The sequence below is a fragment of the Artemia sp. Qi Xiang Cuo genome, chromosome 5, assembly GCF_049724085.1.
Source record: "Artemia sp. Qi Xiang Cuo chromosome 5, ASM4972408v1, whole genome shotgun sequence".
NCBI lineage: Eukaryota > Metazoa > Arthropoda > Branchiopoda > Anostraca > Artemiidae > Artemia > Artemia sp. Qi Xiang Cuo.
In genome coordinates, this window is record NC_142798.1 from 17,174,695 (window position 1) to 17,191,666 (window position 16,972).

Below are 16,972 nucleotides of genomic sequence, written 5' to 3' on the forward strand. Positions count from 1 at the left end.
AAACACACAGAGACGACACATAGCGATAGACGACACACACACACACACAGAGACAACACACTCAAAGAGACGACTGACACACACAGACGACACACAGAGAGATGACAAACACACACACACACAGAGACGACAGAGACAACTCAAAAATAGAGACGACAAGTACACATACACGACACACACACACACACACACAAACACATACACACACACACACACACACAAACACACACACACACACACACACACACAGAGAGACGCACACACAGATAGACACAACACACACACAGAGACGACACACACACACAGAGACGACAACACATAGAGAGACGACACGCACACAGAGACAACACACACACAGATACGAAACACCCACAGAGATGACACATGCACAGAGACGACACACACACACACACACACACAGAGTCCACTCAAACAGAGAGAGGACAAACACACAGAGACGACAGACACAAAGAGACGAATCACTTGCCTTTCCTTGGCACCTTTCCAAACGAGCGGGGATTCCCCACTGGTTCCTACACATTGCAAAAAAGTGACCAGCACGAAAACTCCACGTTTTCAACCAGACTGGTTTTTGACACGACACACAAACAGAGTCATAGTGAGAGAGATATCCAAAAGTTGGGGTTAATCAGTGTCTGTTGGTCTATTTCAACAACAACCCCCCCCCCAACACCCCCTGAACATTTTAACTTAATACCCTTATCTGTTCGTGAGATATTGCAAATACGCCTTTCTAACAACCGGGATGTACATTGCGTCTCATGATTTGCTTTAACATTCGTTTCAACATTCAATGAAAGTGTCAACTTTTTTACAAAATAACCTTTTTGACAACCTGGATGCACGCAGTGTATTTAGTTTAACAACCCCTTTCGACATTCTCTGTAAGTTTCAACTTATTGCCCCCAGCCTTCTTTGAGATTTTGCGGATATGCCCTTTTGACACCCTGGATGCATATAATGCCTTTGGATTTAGTTCAACATCCTCCTCAACATTCCTTGAGAGTTTCAACTTGATACCCTAGCCGTTTCAGAGCATTAAAAATACGCCCCTTAGACAACCTGGATGTGCATTCTCTCTTTAGATTTAATTACACATTCCTCCGAGTATGCCCTGAAAGTTTCAACATGTTATCCTTAGGCGTTCCTAAGATATTGCAGGTACGTTTTTTTGACCACTTGAATGGATGCACATTGTTCTTTTGATTTAGCTCAACATCCCCGCAAACATGCCCCAAAAGTTTCAAGTTAATGCCCTTAACCGTTCCTGAGATATTGCATATACACATTTCAACAACCTGGATACTCATAGTGTTTTTTATGTGATTCTCAACATGCCCTTAAACTTTTAACGTAACACACTTAGCCATTCCTAAGATGTTACAGACAAGGCCGTATCCAGGGGGGAGGTTTAGGGGGTTTGACCCCCCCCCCCCCGAAATGTTTGTCTGAATTGTAAAAACGTAACAAAAATGGATATAAACAAATTTTGTAAGCGTTTTTTGAGGTTTTTTTTGTGTACCCCCCCCCCCCCCCGAAAAATAATCCTGGGTACGGCCTTGGTTGAAGATACACCCATTTGAAGAATAGACACATAGTGCCTTTTGATTTATTTCAACGGCCCCCGCAACTAGCCCTGGATGTTTCAAGTTAATACCCTTACCCGGTCCTGTGATTTTGCAGATATGTCCTATTAACAGCATGGATACACACAGTTTCTTTTGATTCATTTATACAGGCCTTGAAAGTTTCAAGTTAATATCCTTAGCTGTTTTTGAGATATTGCAGACCCGCCTGTTTGACAACCTGGATGCGCATAATGTCTTTTCGTCAAGCTTAACATCCCACTCAGCTTTCCCTGAAAGTTTTAACTAAATACCCTTAGCCTCTCCCGCGATATTGCAAATATACTCTTTTGACAATCTTGATGTGCATATGGTCTTGTGATTTAGTCAGGGTTCCTTTAACTTAATGCCCTTAGCCGTTCCTGAGATATTGCAGATACAGCCTTTTGACAAACTGTATTCAAATATTGTCTTTTGACTTAGTTTAACATACCCTAAAATTCTCAGCTTAATACTCTTAGCCATTCCTGAAAAATGCAAATACGCCCTTTTGGCAACATGGATCCTCATAGTGTCTGTTGATCTATTTAAATATCCCCCTTAATATATCCTGTAAGTTTCACCTTATTACCCTTAGCCGTTCCTGAGATATTGCGAAAACGCCTTTTTGACAACCTCGATGCATATAGTATCTTTTGGTCAATCTTAACATCTCACTCAGCTTTCCCTGAAAGTTTTAACAAAATACCCTTAGCCTCTCCTGCGATATTGCAGATACGCTCTTTTGACCATCTTGACGTACATAGTGTCATTTGAAAAAAATACACCCTTTTGAAGCTTCGAATATTTCAAGTCCACCTTTAAAATACACTCTTCGGAGCTTTGAATATCCCAAATCCACGTTTCCAAAGAAAAAAAATTGGATTTAGTGTCTTTTGAAGTTGGAGAGTCAAGCCAGAAACATCCAAGCATATTTACTTCATCTGAAAGTTTTACCATATTAATTATTACTTGTCATTTACTGCTCTCCCAGACATTGCTGATTAAGCCCTTCCAAAACGGATGTTTATTTTGCAACTAGAATTGAATTTAGCAAGCTATTTTTCACACGTAGATTCTTTTTTCGAAAATAGAGGCAGTCATTGTTTGCTTAAATGAAAGAAAAAACTCCCAAGTCATTCGGCTACTATATTTGTTAAGAGCACAACTAGTCTACATTGAATCAAATACAAAATCAACATTTTTCAAATAATCACTGGTAAATCCACCACTGCAGCCATCCAATTATTAAATATTCTTCAGTGGCGAAGAGACATTATATTCACAAAGAGAGCCAAATTTTCTTATCAGCGGGTTTAAGGAATGGATTCAAATTTCTGTAACATCTATTAATAAGTGACAGAAGTAATAATTACGGTATTTATCAACTAAGGCCACTGGAAAACAATTTTCAGGCCTATAATGTGTTCTTGACCAAAGGAAACGCAACTGCTGTTAATTTGTTACTTTGTTTTTTTCAAGTAGACCCACAGAAAGTTTTTCTGACCTTTCTAATCTTGTTTTTACATGTCAACTGTTTCTTTCTTAAGGATAATATATCAAATTAATATTAAGGGGGGCTGGGACGCTGCTATCAGCTGTCTTAGGGGATAAGAACTTGTTGAAGCAGCGTAAAATGTATCTGTCTTTACAAGATATCACGCTTTGAAGCCGTCCCTAGTTCGTTTTTTTTCAAAAACGATTTTCAGGCCTATAAAAGTTGTTTTGAATAAAGAAAATTTAATTTTTGTAAATAAAATAAATGTCATTAATTTGTTGTTTTCTTCTTGTTTTCAATAAAAAAGTTTATCTGACCCTTTATAGTCTTGCTTTTACATTCACGTCAACATTTCTTTTTTAAGAAAAATACATCAAATTAATACACATAAGGGGTAGGATGATATTATCCATCATCTAAGGGGATAAGAACTCGTTGACGCAGCGTAAAATGTATCTGTCTCCACAACATATCGCGCTTTAAAGCCTCGTTCTTGATAAAAATTTCAAAACCTAAAACAGTACATTTTTGCTACAATTTTCCAATTACTCTAGCAGGAGACGGGGCACTTTGGACTTTAGAAAACCCACATATATGTAGTTTACGTGAAGTAGGGCAGAGAATCCCTTCATGCAATATCTGACAAAGCTAGGTCATTTCCATAGCCTAACCAATATATTTATATCGTTGGTGTTACGCCTTGTAGTTATAACTGACATTTTGACACGCCTGAGATAATCACCTAAAACTGTTTGTTAAGCTGTTCTCAAAGGGAGGTTCAGCAGGATAATGAAGGTCAGAAGGATTAAAATGAGATTGAACATAAATTATGACACTGATTCTACCTTTGAAGGCAGCCAAGCAAACAGTTTTTGCAGCTACGACCAAAGAGTCTGGGTAACTTTAACTTACAAGAGTTGGAACTGCCGCTAGTGGTGATAAAAAAAAACTTTCAACGCCATCTAGCGTTTGGGGACACTTATGCATTTTTCAGTGCAATAATAAGAATAATTAATCTAATTTATGTAGTTGGTAAAATTAGAGAGTAGTAATAAGTCCCTAATCTCAGTTCCTGACAGAAACACAATTACAAGGCTAGAAAAATCTCAAGTGTCACCAAACGCTAGATGGCATTGATATTTTTTGCCAACACTAGCGCTAGTTTCCACTCTTATAAATTATTTATACACATCTGAGCATCATAGTGTGGACCATTTTTCTATGACAGATTTAACGGCAAAGAGACCGTTTTTCCAGTCTGTCTGAACTTGCCATTAGAAATGACACCACGGGACAATAAAAACCTTTCAGCAGATTTGAACCTTTGTATGAATTCAATATCTCTTCACTATAGTTCACTATACTTCATTAATATCACTATTCTTCACGGTGATGCAAGAGCAGTCATGAACGAAGCGTCGGAACCTCCTTGAGTTTTGCCAGTCTTCCCTGAAAAAAGGGCAGGTCAATTAAAATCTTGAACAACCATTACTGCAATGAGTGCGTAAAGCGATAGACTTCGATACTACTTTACAACCCCGAATTTCAAATTTGATTCATCAAAGTCATTGAAAATGACACGCCTAATAAAAAAAAGTAAGAGAGCCGCATATGGCTTGTGTTTTAAATCAAAGCCTCTATGTATTTTTCGCTTTTACGTCCATCTGTTCATGAGCACTGCCAGAGGGGCGATGCCCCCCCCATATCCCAAGAAGCAGGAAGGGATTAAGATAGTGCATGAAAAGAAAACCAATGTGAAATTATTTTGAGATGTTAAAATTTACTTTGTGGTTTCCCATGGATTGTTTTCTTTTTTCTGATGATATCAGAAAATTAACTTACATCAACTCACTTTTTTATGTGTGTATAAAGCTATATTTAGAAAGTTGATAGCGTTGGAACCCGTCTCCTGCCTGGGCAAAATTTGTGGCGAAGTATTTCCGTCGGCTGCATGCAATAACGTACATCCCTCACAAGTAAGTTTTTATTTTTACCGAAAATCCGAGGCTTCTTCATGTGTTTTTTCAGTTTCTCTTAAAACATAAAATTCCTTTTAATTTTTATTTTAATACAGTCTAATAAAAAAAAATTATTTTAATAATATTTATTTTAATAATTTAAATATTTATTTTAGGATTTATTTTTAATAATTTATTTTCTACATAAAAAATTTACTTTTTATATTATTTAAAATTTCATTTTTAACACAGCGTGTTGCCAGAAAAAAAAATCCCCCAATTCTAGATAAGTATTTTAGAATACGATGAATACAGTAAAATGGTCATCTCAAGTGTTTGATTCAATATATTTCAAATAAAACAAGCACTATTAAATCAGCCCTTTCATTCAAAAACACTGGGATAAAACCATCAAGGTTTTCAATCCTATAGTCTAGGAAGCATTGAAGCTTGAGTGTAAGAGGCGGTGGGTTAAGGGGAAGGTTGAACTTAAATTAAGTTCTGTTTGAACTTGAATGACGTTCAAACAGAACTTAATTTAATGTCATTTTTACTTCGGTTTAAAAGAATCTCGTTTTATTTGATTTCTGTTTATTTCAAAATGATCGTTTTTACCTTTAAATAAACATGACAGGGCTACCTCCCCCCCCCCCCAAGTACCTTATTTTTTACGCCTACGGGGACTGTTGCACCTTCAAACCTCCGCTTTTTACACTAAAGCTCAGCCACTGTATCACCATGTTCGATAGTCGAAGATACCGTATTCAGCTAAAACCTACTATTTTGGCAAACAAACTCCTAAATTCTCCTAATCCCTTCCTGCTCCTAAAAAAAAATAATACAAATGATGTGAGTATCATACATAAAATATTAGCAAAACGAATGAGTTTTGGAAGTTTTGAGAGTTCAGGGTGCAAAAATGGTTTTGAAAGTTAATGGTAAGAGGACTATGTTGCTTAAACTAGGAGTGAATAAAGGTAAAAAGGTGGTCTTAGGTAACGAGAAAATCGATCACGTGGGAAATTTCGCTTACCTGGGTCGTATTATTAGTGAAGATGGTGGATACAGTAAAGATATAAAAAAGTATAATAGCCAAACGCCCTAAAACTATATACCCTAACTGGAATATACCACCCAATTTGACGATTGAATCTGGTATATTCTGGAAATGGGTCCTGGTTAACAGAGCTTCTGACTTCGAACTATACTAAGGATTTAATTCGGATAATATCCACGCATACTGGAGAAACATCACATGGGAGTCTGTAGAGACAGAATTTGAATCCCAACTACAAACACCAGGTGACGAAGAAGATGTATAAAATGGTATCTCATCTCTGATTAAAGCAGGTTTTTTCTAAGGGTATAAGAAATTGAAAATCTATTTGTCCTACCATATATTTATATATAAATAGATAAACAAACGCAGGGTGTTTCTTTTCAGTTGAAATATTTTTGGAAGAACAGAAAGCTAAGTCTGCAAACCAAAAACAAAATATTGGAAGCCAAGGTATGAAAGTGGTAAAATATGGTTTTGAAACTTGGGTGCCTTCAAAGGTTGAGGAAACTTTATTAAGTATTTTCCAAAGGAGTTGTCTAAGGATTTTAGGCACTTGTTTGACTGGCTGTATATCAAAAAGGAATCTGTACAAAAAAGGTGGTTCAATCTTGCTTTCTGAACGGGGAGCAAAGAAAGAAAGATCAAGATAGCTAGGCTAATAGATTGCTAAACATTGTGCTTTTCAGCCATCCATTTGAGGCCAAATAAAAAACCGGTCGTCTCTGAATGGGGTGGTATGGGGTCGTAATAAATTATTTATAGAAATTGAAACTATATGGAAGGGCGTAAAAAATACGGGAGGGCATGAAAAAGGAAGCCTTGAATAGATGATTGGGGTGGAGAAGCGTGCACTGTTATGTTGGCCTTAAGCGGCTTGGTGCTGCAATGTTAGGAGTAGTGGTTGCATCTTTTTTATTACAAAAAAAGGAAGTTAAAGTTAGAATTCTCGTTCGAATAAACCCTCTTCCAACTTCCATCTTACGACTACTGGTTTGATGTGACAACCACTGGAAAAACTAAGATTCTCCGACATATTGAATTTTACGGTATAAAAAAATTACGGTATCAAATTTTTTGCACTCTTTATTGAGGGTGTTTATCCCACAATTCTAAAATTATGCAAATTTTCTTAAATGTTAAAACTTCAAAGAAAAAAACCTGATATACTGTCCTAACAGAATTTAGTGGACATAAACACAACGATCCGTCAAAACGACACGCTGAGTGCGTTCCCGCCTTAGCTCTCATCAGGTCTTACCAACCATTCATGCAGAAACAGCATACCTTGTGTAATATTTTAAAGTTTATCAGAAAATAATTGGCAACAGTCATGACAAACAGTAAATGACAGTAAAAAAAAAACAGCATGTCAAAAATGACAGGAGAAAAATAGATAACAAAAAAATTGAGAGTAAAAATATATAAACAAGTCTTCTATACTTAAATTAGTATAATCTGTTCATTATTTTTATGATAATTTTTTCTTCTACAAGTTATATTCATATCTTCTTCAATTACAATTTTTCCTCATTTTTAATAACATTTTTTATATCTTAAAAAGGGCAGTTTTAATCAATAGTTAAGCTATACCTCACATTATAAAAGAAAACTTGATCAAAAAAAGAAGAAAAGAAAGACGACCGATGAGGGTTTAAGAACAACAGGCAACAAATTAACATAATGTAGGAAGTTAAGATGATTATAATAATGTTAATTAACATATCAACATATGTAGTAGCCTACATATTAACAATGACATGTTTACATATACATATTAACACAGAGTATGGCAGCCTGTATATTTATAAAATAATTTTTTTTCATATATGAAAAAAAGTACTATAAAATAATGTATAAAAAACAAGTTTTATCAACTGAAAGTAAGGAGCAACATTAAAACTTAAAACGAACAGAAATTAATCGTATATGAGGGGGCAGCCATTTCCTCAACCCTCGCTCTTTACGCTAAAGTCTTTAAGTTATTTAAAAATACTTCTCATTCAAACTCAACAGCCCTTGTGTTTGAGCAGTCTTTCATTAAGAATTCTGATAAAATGTCAAACCTTAGCGTAAAGAGCGAGGGTTTGAGGAACGGTTAGCCCGCTCATATACGGAATAATTCGTGTTTGTTATAAGTTTTAATACTGCTCCTGACTTTCAGGTGAATTAATTTGTTATTATTTAATTTCTGGCCGTTTTCAAATTATGCCAGGAAATCCTCATCCCTGAATAATTTCCCCCAGAAACTTGCCTCCACACGGAAAATTCTCCCCGTGTAAATTACCCCCCCCCCCAAAAAAAATCCCGTACATTTCCCAATAACAAATTCTACATGTGAACAATGGGCAAATTGCGTAGCGTACAACACTTCCCTAGGGACAATGGGTGGTCATGCCACTCCCAAAGTCATAGTTATTAGACATTTCAACTAAGCTGAACAAAATAGCTATATAAAATTTTGATCAGATGTCTTGGGAAAAAGGGACCGTGGGAGGGGGGATAGTTACCATCCATTATGTTTGGTTACTTAAAAAGGGAACTAGAACTTTTGATCCCCGATTAAATGAGTCCTCTTTCAAACTTCTAGGATTACTGGTTCGATTCGATCACTCTTGAAAAAAAAAAAACAGAAATGAATTCAACATTTTTGTACATAGGAGCTTGAAATCTCTACAGTAGGGTTCTTTGATATGCTGAACCTGGTGGTGTGATTTTCATTAAGATTTCTTGATTTTTTGGGGGTGTTTCCCCCTTTTTCGAAAATGGAGCAAACTTTCTCAGGCTCGTAACTTTTGATGGGTAACATTAAGCTTAATTAATTTTTTATATTTGGAATCAGCATAAAAGTTGCACCTATTGTTACCAAAATTCTGCTTTTTAGAGTTTCGGTTACTATTGAGAAGAGTCATTCCTTACTTAGAGTTTCTTACCACAAACTGGGCCCTTGCCGAATATACGCTTAAACTAGAAATCAAAGTCAGTAGGATGGATTGTTAACTATATATAGAGTAAGATGAGGAGGGGGAGATGGACTGTTCCCTTTATTGAGAAGGAAGAGATAGAGAATGTTCACTAGGCATTGGCCTCAAGAAGCTTAAAATTCTGAAAATAAATTAAAACTAGAAATAGACAAATAAATTAAATACTTACTCTGACAAGAATAAAGTGAGAATTTTGTCATCATTCAAGCTAGTTCATAAGGATAACGCCAAAAAAGACAAAAATGTCAAGAAGAATACCATGAAATGACAGAAACAATTTCTCTTCGCAAATAATGTTTTTTGAGCCGATTTGCCTTTATACGTTCAAAAAAGGCGCACAAAATGGCGCACGGGTATATAAAACACTAGCTAATTTACGCATTGAAATCAAAGACTCAAAAATCACCCTTTTTGATTTTTTTTTCCGCTACCATTTTGTCATCTACTTGAAGTAATTGACTTTTTAGTAATTGACTTTAGTAATTGATAGTAATTGACTTGAATGTCGTATAAATAAACTTTTGGAAGAGTTTAGCGTTCTCATGCTTAAAAAGATGGGGGAAATTACAAAACATTTCGTAAATCCTCAATTATTTTTAACAGAAGCAAAAACACAGCAAAAGTATTCTTTAGTACAGCAAATTTAGTTGTGTAAGAAATAAAAGCAAGTTTTTTTTAAAGGTTTTGCTTCCTTAAAGGGATGTTTCCCAATAAGCGTCACCAGTCACTTTTATCATTCGTAGAAATAGTTACAAAACAGAATTTCCGATATTAAAATTGTCTTGCCGTATTCTCGATGGCACAAAAAAACTTTTTGAGCAAAAACTAATTACTGACAACAGTAAAAAAACAAAACAAAAAGAAATAACAACCAAGCAGGGTCGTAGTCAGGGGAGGGGTTTGAAGACACCTCCCGAAATGTTTGTTCGACTCGTAACAACGTAATAAAAATGCATAAAAAACATTTTTGATGCGTTTTTTAAGTTTTGCTTGCCCCCACCCCCTCGAAAAAAATCCTGGATAGGGGCTTTTAACCAGGCCACGTTTTTAGTCTCCTTTGAAACTTGTTTCTTGTCAGGTAATTGTTTTTTAATTGCCACAAATTATGATATCAAGCATTGTCTTTTATACTCACCAGAAGAAAAGGCAACTAATACAACTATTGCTAAAATTATATGTATAAAAACACATTTACCTTCTATTAGTAGCCGCAATGCACGTTCAAGCTTTGGTTTCGGTGTCTTATCATTTCTTTCCAGAAGCGTCATAGCTTCTTTGATACAGTCAACTTTCTTCTTCTTATTATCCTTCTTTTTAAGACGACTGGCGATTTCCTTTAGTTTCACTTGTATTAACTCCATTTCTTCATCATCTGAATCAGACGTACTACTTGAGTCCCACAGCCGATTACACTTATTGGTTTCAACGAGCGGCTTAGGTAGGGATGCAGAGACGTCTTGCGCTTCATCTTCTTCTTCCACATCAGGTAAATCAACGCCAAATCTTGTAGAGGTTAATGTACTCGCAGCATTATTAATTTGTTTCCGACGAGTGGGGGTACTTGTTTTCTTTTTGTGTAGGGACCTCGGTATAGGACTGGAACGTTTCTTCCCTCTTAACTGTTAAATAAATAAAAATCATAGGAAAAAATGCTTTAAAAGATGTTTTAAAAAAATGTTTAAACCCTTACCGGTACTTGTTAATTATTCAGAACAGATTAAGGAATTTTAGATTCGAGAAAACCGGTTTCATAGCCACAAAGACAAGTGACGGGTGACAGAATGCATTGGACTTATATGATTTGGGCTATATATTTGCACATTAGGGGGGTGAGGGTAAAGTATAGCGGGTCTGCATACAAAATGTGTTAGCTACAATTATTCTGCCTATTATGAAATAAGAATTGTCTTCTAACTTCACGCTGTCCAAATACTCTACCCGCCCCCCCTTGTGCAAATATATAGCCTAAATTATACAATACCAATGTATTCTGTCACCTATTCTAGTTAGACATTTTTATACGTCTAGTGTGCTAATTTGTTAATTTTTAACTTTTTATTTTTTAGATTCAGCCTCTCAAGATGCAACGGGTATTCAATACCTTTAATGCGCTTGTTTAGCAATTATTCAAAGTTTTAAATCAGACAATTTAAATTAAAATGTTTAAACAAAATGATCCAAAGGTGTAAACATTGTGCCTTCGAGGGCAACATGATGCACCCACATACAGGATAAGGGCCCCCAGCTATGCAAATGGGCCATTTTAAACAAAAAAAATCATATATAAAGTATTACAACTAAAAGATTTCAATTATTTTTTTTCATTTGATGCATTCTAGTGAATTATTTTTCAACGCATAATGTGTTATTTTTTTTTACTTTTCGGTCAATCGATGCTTTGTTTAATTTGTGGGGGGGGGGGGGGTTTCTCAAATTATTTTTACCTTTAATATCTACCGATTTTGAAGGAATGAAAAAATAAACGCATACAGTTATGCACAACTATGCCTGCAATTGTTTATGAAAAATTTCGCTCCAACAGTTGTCTTGGATGGTGTTTACTAAAACAGACAGGGCCAAATTCTTCATGTCCATAATATATCACTTTTAGCTAGCATTCTTGTTTGATTTATAATTGAACTGTTGCTATTTTTCTCGCACTTGGCCCGCTTATAAGATGTCACTGGTTTTTCAATATAACATAATTAGCAGAGATAGAAAAGAAGAGGAGAGTATGAGAGGGTAGGTCACCAGAGTTAAGGGAATGAGAGTAAAAAATACCTTTCTTGTAATATCGTGAGATTCATAGTCCAAATTGACATTGTCGTGACTCTGGTAGTCAAAAGCCGGAACAGGATGTGAATCAAAATTGGCAAGATTCTCTGAAGGTCCACTACTGAAAATACTTTCACTAACATAAGAATGGGGAGACCCGGCTTTGGGGGAAGCAACACGTTGAAGCAACTCCTCCTTCTTTTGAACATCATGATTGGTTGAAGCAATAACGTGATGACGGGTTTTGGAGCCCTCCTTAAGTTCACGGTCGACTGCAATTGTGTGATTTCTTTTGTGAGAGCGTTTGAGTGCTGCCATGTCTAAACGTGGGACTGCAACTCTTAATGAACGTCTTGGCTGAGGATTTGGAGCAGTAACGTTGTTATGAGGATTGCCAACACTTTTTTGGGGTGAGTTAGGACACAAAATTCGATCTCCGCCGTTGTCATTGCCACTCATTTCTTCAGTGTTTGGCAAAATAGTAACACCATTTTTGTGAGTAATCACATCAGAAGTTGCAGAATTCTTATGCATTTCCCTTTGATAAATGTGGTCAAATTTATCTGATTCGGGAATTTCAGAATTCATCTGTTCTTGACTTGTAGTTACTTCACATATCTCTGACAAATTCAGAGACTGCCCAACACAGGAGTCTACCGCCGCCGCCGGAGATTCTTTCACTTCAACCTCTATAACTTCACAAGGACCCACTAAATGGAACATTGTTATTCGATTTTTTTTGGTGGCGTTGAATGTTACTAAAACGTGAGCTCCTACTACTAGCTTCTCATTTTGGAAAACATCGGCTGAACATAAGACACGAATTGAGTCCATCGCCTCAGAACCAAGCCGAGGTGGGTCACTCTGAATTAACGGACAAATTGTTCCATCGGAAATGACAATCAACTTCCTCATTTCATCAATTTTTCGTACCTAGAAAAGAAAATTAAAAACATTAGTATTCTTATCAATAAATGAAACATATGTTGTCAGCAAATCCTGCCCTCGAAGTAGCAAGTATCGAGATGAGACGATTAGTACAAGGTTCCTCCTTTGGATGAAGTAATTAAACACACACATAATTAATATTATCAAGTGTAAGCAGAAAGCTCTTTCAGCCAATAGGGTGTCGATTGTGAAAAAAGAAGAAAAAATTACAGCAAATAAAGAATTCTTATGTCCAAGTTAGGGCAATATTTCATGAAAATTCAGCTTGTGTCTTATCTAAATTTTCCTGAAATAATGATGCTATAGTACCTTTAAAATTGGTTCTTATTTCTAATTTTTGTTTCAAATAGTCTTAATTGTGAATTATTTTAGTAAATTTTTCTTCTTTTTGAATAAATTTTTCTTCTATAAATATTTCAATAGTTTTGAATAAATTTTGTTTTATTTTGCTAAACAACAACTACTAGTTCAAAATTCTAAGTTCTATTAGTTCACAAGTCTACTCTGAATATCTGGAAAGCTGCTTTCTCAAGTTATTCTCGATCGTCCAATCAAAACTAGATGATGAGCCCAGAGATGAACAACATGGGTTCAAACCTAACCAGTCTGGCACTTATTTTATATTTACTCCCCTACTGCTAACAGACGAATCATGTGAATGGCGGTATCAACTTGACATGATGTTCACTGATCTTGAAGAAGTATTTGACTCTCTCCATGAAGAAATTCATTGGAAGGTACTTTCCCATTATGTTTTCAAAATTAGGAAAAAAGGATAAAGGTCCTCCAGAGCTATTGCTGGCGCATAGGGGGTCAGATCAACGTTTCATCTGCTGGGTCCTTTTTACAGGGATAAATAGCAAACTTGTCGCCCAATCTTGCTGCAACAGGGATCAAACTCTGGACCCGTCTTGATAAGCAGAGCATCAATCCACTGTGCTACAACAGGGGTAAACAATTTTTGTCAGTTGTCGGGTTTTGATCCCAACTATCTATCTGTCCAGTCGCCTGGCCTGGTGGGATAAACACTCGGCCAACCCGACATGTATGCAAACAAAGATCATTCGAATAATTTCCTCTACGTACATGAATACTGAGGCTTATGTCCATACATCTAAAGGCCTAATGCAACACCTCAAGATTCTCTCAGGAGTTACGCAAGGCCGCGGCCTATCACTGTCACTACTCATCATAGTAATTGATTATATTACGAGCAATACAACCACAAAAAGGTCATATAGACTAGAAGGTCTATATGACCTTGACTTCGCTGATGACATTAATATCCTCAGGAAATGCCTCTAACAACTCTTTGACGAAATCTATACAAAGGTAAATCGCGTAGGGCTCAGAATCAACGCCAATGAAACCAAATGCATTGCCTTCAAGCTTATCACTTCCATATTAAGTGCTGTGATGGTGAATTGGAATAAGTGTTCAGGTTCAGATACCAGAAAAGCATAATTAAAAACACAGGCTAAATCCAGAAAGAAGAAGTGCCCCTTATAGGCCAAGCAAGTGGAGCTTTCAATAGAATGAAGAGAATCCGGCGACCGAACATCTTCTCACTTCGTATCAAACTTCAATTCTTCAACAATTACGTTCTGTTGATTATATATTGCATTTTGATATTAGGAGTCTCTCAGTACTATAGATCGTTAGAAATGTGGGCCTAGAAGAGAGTTATTGAGGCTTCACACCTCAAATACATAAATATAATACATGTCACGCGCCGTCACCAGAAATAATTAAAATTAATAAGTACCGTAGCTTTTACAGTATACATCCCAAGAAGATGGATTTCAGACAGTTTGACAGAAGAGGCTCGAACTGGAATAATTTCCTGGATTGGAGAAGGGGGGCTTTCCACGATTTGGTCCCTGTTGAACAGCTTCCTCCGGCTTAGTGGCATTGGTACGCGAAATTCATCGCGTTTCTGAGTTTTGTACCACTTTGTGAGAGCATCGACTCTCGACCAGTCCTTTGCTATAAAATAATACGAAATAATATATATATATATATATATATATATATATATATATATATATATATATATATATATATATATATATATATATATATATATATATATATATATATATATATAAAGAACAAGGCTAATAAAGTTAAGAGGAGTTAAAAAATCAAATGAAGTAGGGAACAGTAAAACAAACCTTAGGCTTGAGAGGACAGCTTGTTCATTTACTCGTTTATGACAAAAAGCCGACACTAAAAAAGTGTTACCGAGGGAGACCACAAAAATTAGGGAAACTGACCCAAAGAAAAGCAAATTAAAATATAGAATTATATTAGAATACAAATCTGCTAATGATTATTAAATGCACACTTTATAAATACTAAAAGAGGAGTAAAATGAAAATGTTTTCTAAAAAATAGTGATTCTTTGTAATTTAATTCAATAAGCCATAATTCATGTTTAGTTGTTCTTTTTCCGATAAAAATATTATTCTCCGAGACGCAAACCCCATATATCCTTACAAGTGAGTACCATATGTCATGTATCACTATTTATTTTAGGAACTTTGAAGTTATGATTTTTATACCAAAATAATTTTTTAGCATCGACCTAAATATTCGTTATTTTTTTTTTTCAAAAGATTGGTTTAAAAAAAGTAACGTTGATTCAGAAACGCTATAACATGCCATAATATTTGTATAGAAGGGGATAAAAAAGTCAATAAATCACATTCAAGTTGTATCATCCTCTTAAGACCTATCACAAGATTTGATATATTTATTATGTTTAAAAAACGTTACCTTTTTTTTATCTGTTTTCATATTTTAGCACAAATCAACAAGCTATAGAAAAGTAACAGTCGCAATAAGCTCTGCACTAATTTAGTAAATACAATTTTTTTCAGGGGTTTCAAAGGCACCAAAGAGAGAGGGGGGGGGGGAGGATGTGAACCTACAGGGAAGGATATTCATAAACTCATAACTTCATTGATATTCTGATGTGTCTATTCAGTCCAAAAAAAGAATAAAGTTACCGATCAATGTTCTTTCTGAGTAAGTCATCCGAGTTCATCACGGTATATTTATAAAAAAGAATAAAAAGATTTAATTTACTTAATAAAATCTAAAACTTCGTAACCTCCATATATACTAACGGTAGGATATGAAAATGAACATCCCGATACAAAGGCTCAAGCATAAAATTGAGTTGGGGGTGGAGCAAACTAGAAATACAGAATCCGGTAAACGAATAATCGTGAATACTTCAAGATTTTCATCAAACAGTTCGTGGTAACGAACTGTAAGTAAGGAGCGACCCGGCTCAATGATAACCGAAACTCTAAAAAACGGGATTTTGATACCAATAGATACATCAAAAGAATCAGATTTTAATTCTGATTTCAAATATATAAGTTTTATTAAGTTTAATCTTACCCATCAAAAGTTACGTGCCTGAGAAAATTTGGTTGATTTTCGAAAAAAGGGGGAAAGACCCCCTAAAAGCTATAGAACATTAATGAAAATCACATCATCATATTCAGCGTATCAGAGAACCCTACTACTGTAGGGGTTTAAAGCTCCTATATACAAAAATGTGTAATTTTACATTTTTTACCATAAGACACGTGGGCGTGTTTATTTGTTTTTTTGTTTTTTTTTTGTTTTTTTTTTCCAGGGGTAATCCAATTAACCCAGGAATCATGGAATTTTGCGAGAGAACTCACTGGAATGGAAATAGCAATCTTTATTTCCTTTTTAAAGTGACCAAGAAAAATGGAAGGCAACTAGGCTCTCTCCCACGCTTATTTTTTTCGCAAAGTCACCCGATCAAAATTTTGAGAGAGCCATTTTCTTCAACAGGGTCGACAATATGATAAAAATGTCTTTTAGGATGACTTGACCCCCCAAAGTCCCCAGGGGGAGGGCTGAAATTTATTAACTTTACTCAATGTTAACCTATAGTATTGGTTATTGGGAAGTATAGACTTTTTCAGAGGAGATTTTTTCTGGTGGGTGGGGGAAGGAGAGGGTCGGGGGCTATATGGAAGGATCTTTCCATGAAGGAAGTTTTCATGGGGGAAGGGAAATTGCTATGAAGGGGGCGCCGGATTTCCCAGCATTATTTAAGAAAAAGATCAGGAATTAAATAA

General features: G+C 35.7%; 1 protein-coding gene across 2 annotated transcripts in view; it reads right to left on the minus strand.

Annotated features, from left to right (window-relative positions):
- Positions 1 to 3,381: 3,381 nt before the first annotated feature.
- LOC148951877 (uncharacterized) overlaps positions 3,382 to 16,972 on the minus strand; it is a 64,184-nt gene continuing 50,593 nt past the window's right edge. For both annotated transcript variants that reach the window (XM_089089376.1, XM_089089375.1), the window contains exons 10-13: positions 14,611 to 14,831; positions 11,904 to 12,830; positions 10,318 to 10,741; positions 3,382 to 4,572 (exon numbers count right to left, since the gene is read on the minus strand). In XM_089089376.1, coding sequence (XP_088945502.1) covers positions 4,508 to 4,572; positions 10,318 to 10,741; positions 11,904 to 12,830; positions 14,611 to 14,831 — 1,637 coding nt within the window. In that variant the 3' untranslated portion in view covers positions 3,382 to 4,507. The remainder of the gene's footprint in view (positions 4,573 to 10,317; positions 10,742 to 11,903; positions 12,831 to 14,610; positions 14,832 to 16,972) is intronic.